Source organism: Aulonocara stuartgranti, assembly GCF_965226115.1.
Source record: "Aulonocara stuartgranti genome assembly, chromosome: 20".
NCBI lineage: Eukaryota > Metazoa > Chordata > Actinopteri > Cichliformes > Cichlidae > Aulonocara > Aulonocara stuartgranti.
Window position 1 is genome coordinate 24,721,784 of NC_138956.1, and position 15,434 is coordinate 24,737,217.

Consider the following 15,434-nt stretch of genomic DNA (forward strand, 5'->3'; position numbering starts at 1 on the left):
ATTAAAAATGCGAGCCATGAAAGAGTTTGGGTCTTAGTTGTTTAAACAAGCAATGTTGGTCATGTTTCAGGTGCCATAAAATGAGAAGTGAAACGAAAGAGTTTATTAGTGCAGGTGTTTCAGTTTTCTTGATAAGATTACTAATCTAACACACAGTGTGGACCAAATTGGCATGTTCAGTTAGAGAGAAGTTACACTGAAAAAAGTCTAACATGCAGTCATTCATTCAATCTAATAAGTGCCATTCAAAACAGAATAAAATCATTGATTTGATTGTGAAACCCTTTCTTTTTGCATTTTAAAATACCACTTTTGATTTGGATGAAACTAAATATCTGTACAAAGGACACAACGCAAAGTTTTTGATTTCTCTCAAAACATATATTTCTTTTCATGTTGAACAGATAATATCTTTAATTTGAGTCAAAGTGATTTGCACTTGAACACGCCCACCAGAAATAGACCGGGACCCATTTTTATTCTGCATGGCTGCTGGAAACATCGTGTCACATCTTTGATTAATTTCATCTGAAAATAAACGTAAGTAAAGCCAAGTGTGTTACAAAAGCTTTTATAATTTGTATTGCCAAAATTGCAGAAAATAACCCCATTTAAGCTGGGTCGACAGCCACCCCTAATTTTTGCATGATTGTAGCTGCTAGCTATAAGCTAGCTAGCTATCCTGCGCAATGTTAGAACTGGTTACCAGAAACCGACCATCACAGTCGGGAATGCAAGTTAGGCAAAAAGCCGTTTTTTACCAGTATACTAACTAGCTAGCGTTACCACGATGCATCGGTGGTGGATACAGCTAGCTAGCATAAGTTCATAGTTCATAACATTCATAGTATAACTCCGTGCTCCGCTTCGTTTGAATTTTTCTGGTGAGCTCGCGGGTTCTAGACACAAGCTTGTGTTTGTGCGCGCACGTTTGTCTCTCTTCATATAAATATCTGTGTGTTATGTGTGTGTACACCGAGCGCAAAAGATAATTATTAATGTGCATGATTTAGAGACAGAAATAACACGCCAGCATATAAGATCAGTGACATAAGACTAATTCCTTCAATTGACTTAAAGGCGCGGCTCGGAAAAATGTGCATTTTCTGAAGAAATTGTAATTTTAACAGCAAAAAATTGACCCTATGCCAAACTTAGTCGCTAATGGCTGGTCTGTAGACTGTTTGGTATGTCATGTTACGTATTTCTTGGTTTTTCTATGTAATGTGTTTTATAGAGAAGTAACATTATTCTTTTTTTTCTGTATGCTTTCAGAACCACAGATCGCTCCATCCATTCCATGGCTGAAGCATACATTTTCATTTAATCTGAACAGGTATCATTTTGCATTTACACTGCACATCCTTTTTAAACATTTCATAATAATCTAGACTCTCCCTCATTATCCTCTCATTCACCTTGCTGATGTGTTGAGGACTTGATAAAAGAATACATGGTATGTCCATATCTGTTCTGTCTCTACATGAGATGCAGTCTCTTGATGTAAATTTGACAACTCTGCTATTAAATGCAGTGATTAATGTAGGACAGCAACGATTAATCAACTCATCAAGTTAATATCTTAGGGTTCTGTATTGTTTTCTTTTTTTTTTCTTGGGCTTTGTGGAACATTTATGAAAATGTTCCACTATTGATTTAATTTAATGATTATGCAATTCACAATCTGATTAGTCAAATAATTGTTCTAATAGTCTGTGACCAAACAACTATCAAAATAGTAGTTTATTATGGTCAAAGATTTATCAGGTGTGCCAGACTTCAGTTCTTCACTTGTACATTTTGTTCCATATTTTACCTCAAGATATCCCAGAAAGATGAAGCTGAGGAAGAGCTGCAGAGTACCACCATGGCACTCTTCGTCTTCAGGGACAACTCAAGCCTCCTACATCAGCCTCGAGACATCGGGATAATCATTGATGGTGTGGAAGTCCTGAATGAGTTGCCTTCTGTGGCAGCTGGAGTGGCAATGGTCTTTGGACTCTGTTATGCTCTTAATATGGAATATCCACGAGGATTCAGGTTCACCTTTGAGGCTCTTCAAAAGATTATGATGGAGCTTGACTTTAACAAGATGACCTCTAAGATTCGCAAACTTAATTGTGAACTTAACACTGCACAGTAGTGTGTTTGCATGCATGTGTATGTGTGCTTGGTTATTTTGCTTGGTTGGCCTGCAGTGGTATTCTACATTCAAAATTTATAAGAACACCCATTTGAAAGGGAGATTTAAGTTGATTTCATTGATACATGTGTAGATTTATTTTATTTTTTTTACATTGTACAGGCACAGTGCACATATAAACATTTTTGAGTACTTGCAAATTGGTTTAAAAAGAGTTTTTATAATGGTTTTATGCCAGTTTTAGACAGGTTGCAGGTTTTATACTGGTTTTCAAAAGATTGCAGGTTTTATAAAACAAACATTTCTCTAATCATTTCTGCCGTAGCACTAAATCTGTATATTACTAATCCTCTCTATTGATTATAGTTAAAATGGTTTGGAACAATAAATAATTTTGAAATAATTGGTTGGCCAACTGTCTTGTTTTTTATAGGAAATGCAGAGCATTTTTGAACTGAAATAAAATGAAATGTAAAAAATATAGTTTGAATATATGTAAATCAATTACCTGGCTTCAATACAAACATATTAGTTCATGTTAATTTGGTTCGAATGTGAATACATTAGGTTGGTTAAATTTCAATATATTAGCTTGGTTCAATAATTAAAATATGGTTCTATGTAAAAAAAATCAATTTGGATCAATGCAAAATTTAAAGTTTCAGTCAAGTCTAGTAATATTGTTTATATCAACATAAAAGTATCAGGTCATATCAAGTGACTCAATTTGGATTCTATAAAGCCAAATATTTTGGATGTGACAACCGGACATCATTTTTTTTTTATTTGAATAGGGTTATTCTTTTTACAGTGTAAAGGAAAACGGAAAAAACGACTAAGCAGCTTGCAAGTGAAAACAACAACAACAACAACCATAAAGGATCCATCTACATCATTATTGTCACGATGATGGCAAAGTTTAACTGAGAAACATAATGAAACTCTTCCCGCTGACTCATTACGACTGTTTTCAATCTGTTGCAAAAAAAAAAAACTCTCAAAGAACATAAAAAATAGACCATAAAAATGTTGGCAAACACGTGGTTGTTGTGACCGTTTAAGATAATGAAAACTAAACAGACTTTTGTTCTGATCAGCTTCTTGTTACTTTTTGACTTTCTCTCTTCACAACAATCAGTGTGAGTCATGTTGCCAAGCAAGTTTGTTTTTACAATTTGGTGTGCGTGTCGCTTTATGTTTATGTTGCTGAATGATTCACCAGCCCTGCAGAAACTCACGTTGCAGCTGACAGCTTTGCCCCCTCCTCCCATCAAACCTGCGCAGGTGGCGCAGCTACACGCCCAACTCCAGATTATTCAGTTATCAGGAAGGGCGGTGAAGCAAAATCCCAGGAGCCTCACGACGCGTCGCTACTGTCGAGCTAGACATGATCGCGATTTTCTCGTCCTGCCGAGCTCGGTGCTTTAAGTATAAGAAGCTCTGATTTTTATGTGTCCCGTGAGGAGGGGAGCGTAGCCGTGGAGCAGGAGACGTGCGTCGGAGTGAAAGGGCTTGTGCTAGGCGCACTCCAAAAATATGGGTCTCACACGCCGGTGGGTGCCACACGTGGTCTCCCTGCTGTTATCGCTGTGTTTCTGGCTGTTCGTGTCGGCAGGCGCGCTGGAGATTTTTGACCAAGACACACCTGAGTTCACCTGCAGCAAGGTAAGTGGGAATCCTGGGAACTGAGAAATGTTTCTTTTGGAATCAAGCGGTTAAAGAGTGACTCTTCTCTATGGGGCGAGAGTATTTATGACTGCTCAGTTTTAAGCTTGTAGCGCTTGTATTATGTCTACTATAGCGTCATTATCAGGTCAGACATAAATCTGTCTAATAAAATAAAAACAACGCAAGTTATGGGCGGTTAATGATTTAAGTGATCTAACTATAAAAGTGTGTTACCAAATTTTGTTATTGCTATCTATTTAAAAAAAAAAAGTAGGTGCAAAGGGAACAAAATTTACTGTGCAAACGTCGTCTTCTTGGAAAATTAGGATAAGAGACACCCTGTCCTGAGTCAGATGTTCATTACTTATTTACTCATCTACCTGAGTCTGGCACCTTACTCCGCCACTCCAATTCCGTGGAAGGTAGCTTGACTTCCCTGAAACTATTGTGTCAGAAATGGCAGTATTTATGCACATGATGCAGTATGTAACATTACTTACATAAATCTTAACTGTCTTTATTCCTTGACTTTAAGCGGCAGTGAACATCATTGACATCGACATGACATTTTCATAGGCGTTGCTGATTTGTCAAAGAACAGAGATAAAAGCATTCAAAGCAAAAACACGGAGCATACATAGAAGAATACAACGAAACATAAGCCTTTAAATCCAACATTGAATAAACATAAATGTGCACGCAGGAATGAAAGCAAATAAGTCATTGCAGTAGCATCAGATAAGAGTTAATATAGTGATGGCAGGATGAGTATGGATCCTCTTTAATTCTATAGGTGTGGGCAAAAATAACAGAGTGGTGCAAGACACATATCAGGAGAGAAACCGTGATGGAGAGTGACAGATAGGTTCAAGCTGGTGGTGGGATTTCATCCGTTATGGGATCTGAACCCCTTGTTGTTTGCGATGGTGATGGACATGCTTATAAATGAGATCACACAGGAGTCTCCATGGACTATGATGCTCACAGATGAGTGAGAGTAGGGAGCAAAAAGAAGGGGAAGCTGGATAGGAGAAGGTTTGCACTGGAGAGAAGAGGAATGAAAGTTAGTAGAAGCAAGAAAGAATACATGTGTGTGAATGAGAAGTAGACAGGTGTAGGTGGTTTTAATACCCGGGTTCAACCATCCAAAGCAACAGAGAAGTGAAGGAGAGTGCAGGCAGGTTGGAGTGAGTGGAGATAAGTGTCAGGGTGATTTGTGGTAGTAGCGGATAGTACAGGATGGTAGCAAGAGTGAAAGGGAAGGTTATTAATTTGGTAGTGAGACCTCCTGTCGTCTGTGGCTCTGATGCCAGATGTCAGTGTAGCTCCCAGAGTGAGCAGGTGACCATGAGGCAGGAAGCAAAATACAGCAGCCTGCATTTAGCTTCAACCCGAGGCTATCATCCCCCCCACTCTCTCTCTGCTTTTCTGTCTACTCATCACTGTAATAAAGGCAAAAAGCTCCAATATAATGTTTTAAAAAAAGACAAGAAATTGAGGTGGTGGTAGAGCTGAAGATTTCCATTGGTAGTGAACAGGATGGACAAAATTAGAAAATAATACATCAAAGGAGGAACTCAGGTACAGTACTTTGGAGAGGCAAAGTTGAGTTGGTTTGCACATGTGAAGAGCAGAGAGAGTTGATAAAGTGGGCAAAGGATGCTGAATATTCAGAAAAGAGGATGATGGCGCTGGGGATAGGGTCAGATGGAGGCAGAGGATTTGCTGCGGTGACCCCTAAAGGGAGCAGCCAAAACAAGGGGAAGCAAGATATTGTAGAAGAATTACTCTACTACTACTGCAAGAGAAAAGTAATAACAATAAAAAATAGACAGAACAAAGGAAATATAAATGCATAAAGTTTTTTTTTTAAATAACCGAAATGTTATTATAAAAATATTTGGAATCAGGCTTTCAAATATCTGAAGCTGCTCACTACAGTTGTGTGATAAATTGAAAGCGTTTAACTTAGTTTTTAAAAAATATGCAGGATATGTCTCTATTTACCAGACATTTTACTTACAATTGTTGACATCAGTGGTACCTTTTAGATGTGATTCATTCAACTCTCGTTCACATTTTATTCTTTCTTCAGGGTTTGACTGACTGCCATGTGGATCAAGGTAGCAGCATGATCAGTACTTGCACATCCACTCTCACTGTTATCATCTCAATCTTAATCCCAAATAAACCTTTTTGTCTAAAGCAGAAACGCTCTTGTTTTCACAGCTCCGTTTTCTGATGACTTCCCTGATCCATACAGTAAAGTTGACGTTACACAGTTGCAGCTCGAAAGTGTTCTCTGCTGTTCAAACAAACAGAACTGCAGTCTTTGCCTTCAAGTCACCATCACTCTACAAGGTAGCTTTGCCATAAATCATTTTGAGAGACTACTGGGACGCACATTTCATAATGATGTCAAGCATCATATTTGATGGCAACGCTCTTAATGTTAAAATGTTTTCCTGCATTCTTATCATAGCTGTCGAGCTTGTTAACCTGTCACATGTCATGAACTAATGTTGTATTTAATGTTGCTGACATGATGATGATCCAAGCTGACGAAATGGGTATCGTGACGGATGTTTCTGAGGAGTCGGGTGATGACGGCGAAAAAGAAGGTGTGTGTGTCAAACAGCAGAACAAAGTTTGAGTTTGTTAGCAGTTAGAATCACGTGCTTCGAGCACAAAAAATGTAACATATTTTTCCATGACATTTTTCTCTATATTACAGATTTTGTGAAAGTGCATTTTAGTGTCCCGGGAACGTTAGACTGTTGGAAGATACTCTATTTTAAACAAAACAACACCACTGTTGGCAAGTCGACATATAAGGTAACATTAGGAAAGAGTGAAGGTATTATTTATTGTCTGATTTGTTTTTATTCGGGATTAATTAAGTAATCTGTGGGGTTGGAGACTATATTTGTTTTGTTTCACTACATGAAAGAGACATTTAAAATGTCATAATCATTCAAACAACAAACTCTTAACTATCAAACATGGCAAAATAGTGTCAATTTTTCATGTTTCAAACGTCTGAGTTTAGGTTTTCCTTCTTCGGTTCCAGTCCAGATAGTAGCACAAGTAAGCATAGATTGGAATTGCGCCTCAAATAACAGGGAATAAGTAACACGTCACACTTTTTTTTTTTTTTTTTTAGGTTGTTGCAAAATTCTATAAGGAAGTTGCTTGTTAAATAAATAACTGGAAACAAGCATGAAGAGGATATTAATACAAAGATTAAACAGAAGGCTAGGGGTATTTATAGACATATGAGGTAATCAGTTAAACACGGAGGGTAACAAGACATGACAGCAACTAATTTAAACAGTGACAAATGAGGCACTGAAGGGTGCAGCAAACTTATGAAATACAAACAGTAACTAGAATTAAACCAACAAGTACTAAAAGCAAAGTAAATTCAAACCTGTACAATAAACTAAAGTAAGAGTAATAAAATCATAATGCAAGCAAACATAGCAGACAGAAACCAGAACTCGCACACAAATTAAAAAACACAAACCCCCAGACACGGCACAACCCCACACCTCCTGGAGCCCACAAATGGCCTGCATTTGTATAGCGCTTTTCTAGTCCATAGGACCCCAAAGCGCTTTACACTACATTCAGTCATCCACCCATTCACACACTGGCGATAGCAAGCTACATTGTAGCCACAGCTGCCCTGGGGCGCACTGACAGAGGCGAGGCTGCCGGACACAGGCGCCACCGGGCCCTCTGACCACCACCAGTAGGCAAACACGGGGTTAGTATCTTGCCCAAGGATATTTGGCATGCAGCCAGGATGCAGCCTGGGATCGAACCACCGACCTTCTGATTAGTGGCTGACCTGCTCTGCCACCTGAGCTACAGCCACCCACAAGAGGGCGGGCCCATGTTGCTCTTTTGGAGCTCAGACTATCAACCATTAATTAGAGATATTTTGTTGCTTAACAAGTGCACTATTTTTTTGGGGGGGGGATCACACCTCATTTGTACTTTGCGCTTCACTTGAGTTGAATATTCAATTAAGGATGTTGTTTTAAACTGTTCTATTTTTATGTTTCTGCCTAAGTAACAGATATGAATGCTTTCTCCATTATGGATAGACTCTCTGCATTCTCATAAACTCAATCTAAGAGCTTTACTATATACAATTAAATGTTTTAAAGTTTACTACATATTTCCTGCACTTCCAGCTGCTGTTGAGAGAAAAAGTGCAGTTCGGCAGTCCTGTTATGGTCAGTGTAGACTCAAAGAGTCAAAATATGACACTTCCCTCTTTAAAAAATGGTGAGTTTAAGTTAATGGGAGCAAAAATATGATGAATTGTAGAGCAGTGTTACCCAACATTTACTACACCCTCTGTTTTTCAGTTTGTGAGGAGGAGCCTAACGGAACTATAAAGGAATGTGGTAAGACACTTTCAAAACCCAGGAGTAAAATGCAGGCCTGGTAAAAACGATTTTACACCATTGAGTGAGTTGATCCAGCCAAGTTCTAATTTATGACTATTGAAACTAAGGTCCCAGACTCTGTGTGAAAGATCAGGGGAGGAATGTCAAACTGCAACTTGTAAAAGCTGATGTCAGACAAGGAGATGCAATCACATGGCAGATGGTTTGGGATAAAATTCCTGCAGAACAGCGTGAATGGGTGGGTCAATATTTTGTTCTGGTAATGCAAAATCAGCATCATGCATGTTTATTTGTTTGTTTAACTTTGTTTTCATCTTTGGCAGCCCAAAGAGAAGGATGAGGTGGTCATACCATCAGACTTTGTTGCACCATGCCTGTGCTTCCAGGTAAGCCAAAATATTAAGTGACAGCTAAGCTATTGGAAAATACATAAATATATATAATATAATAAATATAAAATTATTTACAGGCATGGTGGAAGGGATCATTAAGAACACAAATCTGCCCTTTCAAAAACAATGAAGGTAAATGGTGTTGCCTGACATCAACTTCAGAAGACATTTGCATGGGACATTAATTTTCAGACATGGAGAATTGCATGTTGTTGTTGTTGGGTTTTTTTGTTGTTGTTTTTTTTAGGTGCACTCGAAAATATGCAGCACAGTGTGTCTGCAACTTTGGTGGAGTCTCAGCTGAGGGATGGTGGCATGGGGCTGATCTGGAATGTAAGTGCGCCGTGTATACTGGAAGCAGAGGTGTGGCTGTGCAAGAAAGGCCAGGTGGGAGGCCAGTGTGAAGAGGTGATGGGTTCCAGACAGAGACTACAAGCTAAATGGGATGAACGAAGCAACAGATACTTGGTAAAAACAGCAAAAATCCTGAGTGTGATGTAATGTAGTTTTCATGAGCCACTGTTATAATTTTGGAAATGACTGCTATGAGTCAATATGTTCTTTTCACTGTGTCTCCAGAAAAACAATGCATTGTTAGCACCAAAAATAAACTTTAAACCTTATAGTCAGAAAAACGCAGAAACAAAGAAGCAAATAGGATTTTTTTTTCCCTTCTTCCAAATGTAACAAACCAGAGATAAAGCAGACAGCAAACAGTCAGTTAAGATTATTTTAATAACTGGAGTCTTATTTCTGACCATCTTCCTCATTTTGGGCTTAACTTCATACAGAGCTGCCTTGTTTGCCTTGAAATATCTCTGTCATGAGTCACTCTGTTCAAACCATCCTCTGCCTTTTACATAACTCAGACAAACAGATATCTACAGAAGAATGGCGAAACAGTTCCAAGCTTGATTCACCTCAAGAAAAAACAAAGAAAAGAAAGAATGTGTCCAACATTTAAATAGATATTCAGTTGTACTAGAATTTGAAGTCTCAACATGAAGTTTTAAGGCTTAATTCAGTTTGGGGGGGGTTAATTCAACTCTAAAAATACAGTTTTAAACTAGAATGTTTAAAATGACTGGATTAGCCAATAAATTACCAGAAGGTTGATTTAAACACACCAGAAATTTAGACATGCTTAAAAAGCAGAACCATGGGGAACGTGAAGCCATGACGCTTTCTTTTATCATGATCACATAAAAGAGATCACATTCATGAGCGGTGATCTTACAATATCAGAACTAGATGAAAAACAATTTGTAACAGAGGTTTTATAAATGTCTTGAGAATGCAAACTTTCTATTTTTGTTTTGTTTCTTTTAATCCTTGAAATATTTAATGTCTGCGCATCATCCAGTGCCCCAATGTGTGGGAACAAAGCTTTTACAAAAGTTTTTTCAACTGGCTGCAAGCAAACAACAGAAAAGAAAAATGCAAGTCAGGTGATGCGTGAAGAGCCTCTGTCAGTTGCATTTGTTGATTTGAATGACATGCTGCATTTTGTTCTGTTATGATGGTTCACTGAAGTCAAAAGGATCGGTGATGAATCTTCTCTTTTTTCTTTATCGCTCTTTATTGGCTGTGATTGACTATGACTTTTCTTTGAACCCTTCAGCAAACCGGAGAGTTCAATGTGCCATCTCACCCTCTGCTATGTGTTCAGGTGATCAAACATAAAATTATTCATGAAACTGTGAATGCATTTATCACTATACAGACTGTGCTAACATAAACGTCTGCCTTTATTTTTTTAGATGAAGATTAACGGGACAAAATCACTCTTAGAGCCCCAGTGTCCGTTTGCCAGTAAGACTGCATTGCTGTCTATTAGATTAATGGAATAATTTATTTTTTTCAAGCAACATCTAAAAAATCCCACTTTCTTTCATTACTATGTAACAAATAACCAACTACATAGTGACCTTTTAAAAAAATAGAACATTCCATTTCTTTATTAAAGTTTCATATTTTCACATTTTTACAGCATCTCGATTGCGATGGAGCGTGGTGCTCATCATTGGATTACTACTCGTGTGTTTAGCAATACTGGGAGCGTATTTAATACAAGGGATTCTACAAGGTCAGTTTCCTGTTCGAGTGTCACTGAAAAACAGAATAATTGAATAAGTGTTCTTAGAAAATATCTTGAAGGTATCTTTGTTTTCCATACAGGCTATGTTTGGAAGTGGCTGAAAGACGAAGACGTTAAAGGTAGGAGAAAGCCTGATGTTAATTTCACACTGGGCCACCAGTATTTCCACATTCCTTGTTTTTGTTTCCAAGCTTACTTGACTTTTATGCCATAATCTTGATTTGAGTGATAATTCTCTGTAGATTTCTTTGATCAAATACTGATTGTAGCCATTGACATCTGCTATTTCAGGGGCTGTGGGCGGTGTTCATGTTGTGTTGCTGTACCCACCTGATGATAACCCTTGCCTGCCAGAGCTGTTGTGTCATTTGGGCTCATCTCTCCAATCACTGGGCTTTAGTGTGTCTCTAGACCTGTGGAGCCATGCTGAGCTCAGCATGCTGGGACCTGTGCCGTGGCTCCACTCACAACTTGATCAGCTACAAAGGCAAGGGGGCAAAGTGGTGCTAGTCCTAACCCAGGCCTCCTGGACAAAGGCTGAAGAATGGGGAGCTCAGCGCTCAGAGAGGAAAAGACATGTGAAAGAAGAAGAGGCAGGAAGAGATTACCCTGGGTCTTCTCGCTGTGCAGATGTTTTCAGTGCTTCACTGAGCTGTGTTCTAGCAGACTACTTACAGGGCCGCGCTGGCGAACGGTTTATGCTGGTGCAATTTGAATCCCTCCCACCTGAGCCCCCAGGTAGTTTCCGACCGCTGCCAGAACTTTTCCGAGGCCTGCATGTCTACAGCCTTCCATCCCAGAGCCTGGGTTTCCTGACTGAACTGGCTGGAGCTCGTCAAGTAGCTACTGCATCAGCCAGACGGAAAAGAGCAGGGGGGCTCAGGATGGCATCACGGGCTCTAGCCCAGAGACTGTCAGCATTCACAACAGGGTCAAATGTATTACGCCTTGTGGGAGTGCATCAGAGTTGTGTTGCCGTAGGAGGGGAAGACTCTGGGGAAACTGTGCCATTGCAGCCCAGTCTTATCACACCCCCATCCAGCCCTGACACGGACCTGCAGGGCAGTGAAATGGAGTGGGCCTGACAATGCGACAGGACAGCTATGGTTCAGTTTTGGGATGAGCAAACAGTAATGACACAATCTGAACGGTTGCTCATCATTACCTTTGCTACTTCAGCTTCTTTATTTCAGGAAAAACTCTGGAATCCTAGCCTGTTGAAAAGGAGGCATTAAAAAAAATCAGCCCTGCTCTAGGAAAACAATAAAATATCACCACTTCCAAAGAAAAAGGTGACAGCAGATCCAAAGGTCTGTGATGACTATTTTTGAAAAGTAGCATGGCTCAGGAGGGCTACAAAATGAGAGTAAAGTGTGGAGAAAAACTCACTGTGTGCACACACTTCTGTTTCTATGACACAACTACACACTTGTACTACTACTGCAAGTAAAAGTTTGTGAAGTTCATGAAAAAAATCTGCAGCACCTGTCCCATTTTTGGAGATTGACATGCATGTATTTTGGCAATTTTGCAGACTGTTAAGAACAACTGGAATTTCTGCATTGATTATTCATAAAATGTGTTCATCATCATCAACTTATACATGCTATTACATGTCTTTATTGAGCACGGTGAGTAATAACTGGCAGAGCAGACGGGAAAAAAGTGAGTGAACTCTGTTTCTCTACCTTTGTTTTAACATTTCCGATAGCTGCTAATGAGGATTTACTTTTTCACTTACCTCTTTTACTCACTCATGTGTTTATACACCACTCTGCAGAGGTGGGACCAAGTCATTGTTTTGCAAGTCTCAAGTAAGTCTCAAGTCTTTATCCTCAAGTCTCAAGTCAAGTCTCAAGTAATGTCAGGCAAGTCAGAGTCGAGTCTCAAGTCACTGGTGTAAAAGTCCGAGTCAAGTCACAAGTCTGAAACTTTGAATTTCAAGTCCTTTCGAGTCTTTAAAAAAAAAAAAAAAATGTTGCAGTTATATGCTAAATGTAAATATTAGACCATGTAATTTTAAAATCTGTGTTTTTCTCAACACATGACAAAATAGTGAACTTAGAAAATATACACAAATTGTGAAATTGCACCTCTTTAAAATGCAGCTCAATTAAACCTAGCTCCAAGAATAATTTTCACCGACAGTTCTGAGATAAGCTGCATGTTATTCTTGGATGCGGTTGTAGGACCGGCTTTAAAAATCGCATGACAAAAATATCATACACATTAAAAAAAAAAAAAAAAAAAAAAACTGTATCACCAACATAGCCTGGACAACATTTGCTAGTTAGATGAAGTCAGCTATCTCATTGTGACCCGTGGTAGGTACCTATTTAAAATAGGACAGAGCCGTAGGCGCACAGTCAGTTTAAAAGAGTTTAATTTTTAATACAAAATAAAAGAAACAGTGTAACAGCAGCACCTAAAAACAATTAAAAACGTTACCTTATTAAAAAAACGATAAGACTGTACGATTGCCTGTGAGGCAGGACAAGCGCTGCGGAGAACAGTTTAAAAACAAATCGACATAGCACACAGGTTAAAAATGGACGGCAACTCACACATGACCCCAAATGGGTAAAACACTATAGAGAAAAAAAAAGGCAAATCTTCGGTGCCGTCTTCACTCGGGCCCCCCGCTGTGCATGCAAGAGCGGGGAGACAAAAAAAGGATTTGTTTTCCCTGCAGCGCCTTCACCGCCTGCGAATCAATATCTGTGGTGCCTACTGATACAGAAAAAGTAAAACAAAAAACCAAAACCATCGACAGCCGCAGCAGTCAGTCTGTCGGCTTACACCAGTTTAAAACAAATTAAAACACACTGATGTGTCGGGTCCTTTGCCCGCAGCCAGAAATCCACCTGGCAAAGCAGCAGCTCGGTACTCTGTGAATAAAAGGCAGGAGATCACTAGCTGGACAATAAAACACAGGAATATTCCTCCACTGAATTGGTTTTGTTACCCGTCCACAAGTTCGTGTCACACCCTAATAAATGTGGGTCAGTGGCGATGAAGTCCACTATACCGTTCTCACGGGAGCAATGTTTCCCACCTACAAGGGTGCAAATAACTGTAAACCTCTGCCAACAGCCAGAGCTCAAGTGGTACATTTTTGTGTAACCTACCGTTCTAACAGAAGTTTAGGGGAGGACGCGTATCAGACTTTCATAGTTAAGAAACACCAATTTGCCCAACTCGGACCAAGCACTCGCAGCTTCAGGTTTGCAAAGGAATACCCAATTGCCCACACCTGCGCTTATGAAAGGAGCGAAGACCAGCTCCGCCCACCAGGGGCGGTCCCAAGTCTCCAGGTCTCACCTGTCACATCATCTTAGCATATTTATATGCATATTTATAATCATACGGTTCTTGGAGTGAGTGCACACACTCATGAAGTTTAGTAACTTCCGGTCACTGCAACAAGCCCAGGTACAGTTTACCGACAGATGGGTGCAGGACCTTGAAACGCACCGTGTAGAACGAAAGACCATCGTACGTATCATAAGTTTACCAGTCTCACAAATCGTCGTCATAAATACACATTCCTTAACCGTTTATTAATAGGACCTTTGAGCTCAATGGTAATTAATTAGTAGTGGAAATAATTTCTGGTAGCATCACAGAAATGTAGCAGTGACAACAATATTGTATGCTGTAATCGTACTGGGCAATTAGTGATACAAAAAACCTGTTTTATCCTGTGAATAAAAGCATATGTTTTTGTCAATGTACCATAATAACAGAAGCGAAACGCAATATTGTGTCAGGACAATTCACTATTTATGCACAATAAATAAAGGAGCATAGCGCGACAATTTCTGTTCAGCGCCAGACTTGCTTGTAACCTATATCACCAATTATGTTATGAAAATGACGTATTAACTACTAAAAAACACTGACCTTCGTGTAAATGCTTGGAGCAGACTAACCTATGAGCTGGAGGGTTCTGGGACGTTATATTTGATCTTTGAATGGCTGCAATCCAGGCCACCCGTCGCATCTTTGTCACTTCGGAAACATGGCTTGAACAATTTCTCTTCAACGACGTAATCCGATAACAACCGATCTCTTTACCCGTCGGCTTCCCGTGGCTGTCATGCGACCGGCTATTGCAGTTAATAATACAACGGCTTCTTGACATTTTTGTGTTTCTTTTTATCGCTGTATAACTGATTTTAATTGAAAGCCTGCGTGCGCTAGTACCGCTTGCCACGAGTTCCCAGAATCCTTTGCGGTTCTACCCGTGAATGACGTCACATTTTCAATCTCTATATAATATGCATGTTAAATTTTATATTTGGGGTAAAATATCAAGTCTTTTCAAGTAAACCGGTTCAAGTCCAATTCAAGTCCCAAGTCATTGGTGTAAAAGTCCAAGTCAAGTCACAAGTCTTAGAACATTTTTTCAAGTCAAGTCTAAAGTCATAAAATTAATGACTCGAGTCTGACTCGAGTCCAAGTCATGTGACTCGAGTCCACACCTCTGCCACTCTGCATGAATGCATTATCTCTGGCTCTCTTCCATGGTTTGTCTTTTATCCTGTCCTGCTCCCGTTCACCCACAACCACTTCTGGCTGCCCTCCCCTGAGCCTGGCTCTGCTTGAGATTATCATCATCAACATTTATCATTTATTTATTTATATAGCACTTTGGTCTACCAGGTGTGTTTTTAAAGTGCTATATAAAGTGCTGTACAATACTAATATGC

General features: G+C 39.4%; 1 protein-coding gene and 2 long non-coding RNA genes across 3 annotated transcripts; 2 read left to right on the top strand and 1 right to left on the bottom strand.

The window, feature by feature from the left end:
* Nucleotides 1-200: 200 nt before the first annotated feature.
* On the top strand, nucleotides 201-2,154 carry LOC309696356. Its single transcript, XR_014273439.1, has 3 exons — nucleotides 201-540; nucleotides 1,276-1,336; nucleotides 1,823-2,154. It is a non-coding gene; the product is annotated as an uncharacterized lncRNA (long non-coding RNA).
* Nucleotides 2,155-3,470: 1,316 nt separating this feature from the next.
* Nucleotides 3,471-12,445, top strand: LOC309697660 (interleukin-17 receptor C). Its single transcript, XM_082519751.1, has 16 exons — nucleotides 3,471-3,808; nucleotides 5,907-5,934; nucleotides 6,041-6,172; nucleotides 6,370-6,432; nucleotides 6,546-6,646; nucleotides 8,014-8,107; nucleotides 8,191-8,229; nucleotides 8,340-8,470; nucleotides 8,556-8,618; nucleotides 8,702-8,756; nucleotides 8,872-9,092; nucleotides 10,246-10,293; nucleotides 10,385-10,436; nucleotides 10,615-10,710; nucleotides 10,803-10,841; nucleotides 11,014-12,445. The coding sequence occupies exons 1-16, from the start codon at nucleotides 3,680-3,682 to the stop codon at nucleotides 11,805-11,807; spliced, it is 2,085 nt and encodes a 694-aa protein (XP_082375877.1). The 5' UTR covers nucleotides 3,471-3,679; the 3' UTR covers nucleotides 11,808-12,445.
* Nucleotides 12,446-13,088: 643 nt separating this feature from the next.
* LOC309696753 lies at nucleotides 13,089-15,430 on the bottom strand. The gene is made up of 2 exons (XR_014273644.1): nucleotides 13,851-15,430; nucleotides 13,089-13,777 (listed from the first exon to the last, which is right to left on the bottom strand). It is a non-coding gene; the product is annotated as an uncharacterized lncRNA (long non-coding RNA).
* Nucleotides 15,431-15,434: the final 4 nt, after the last annotated feature.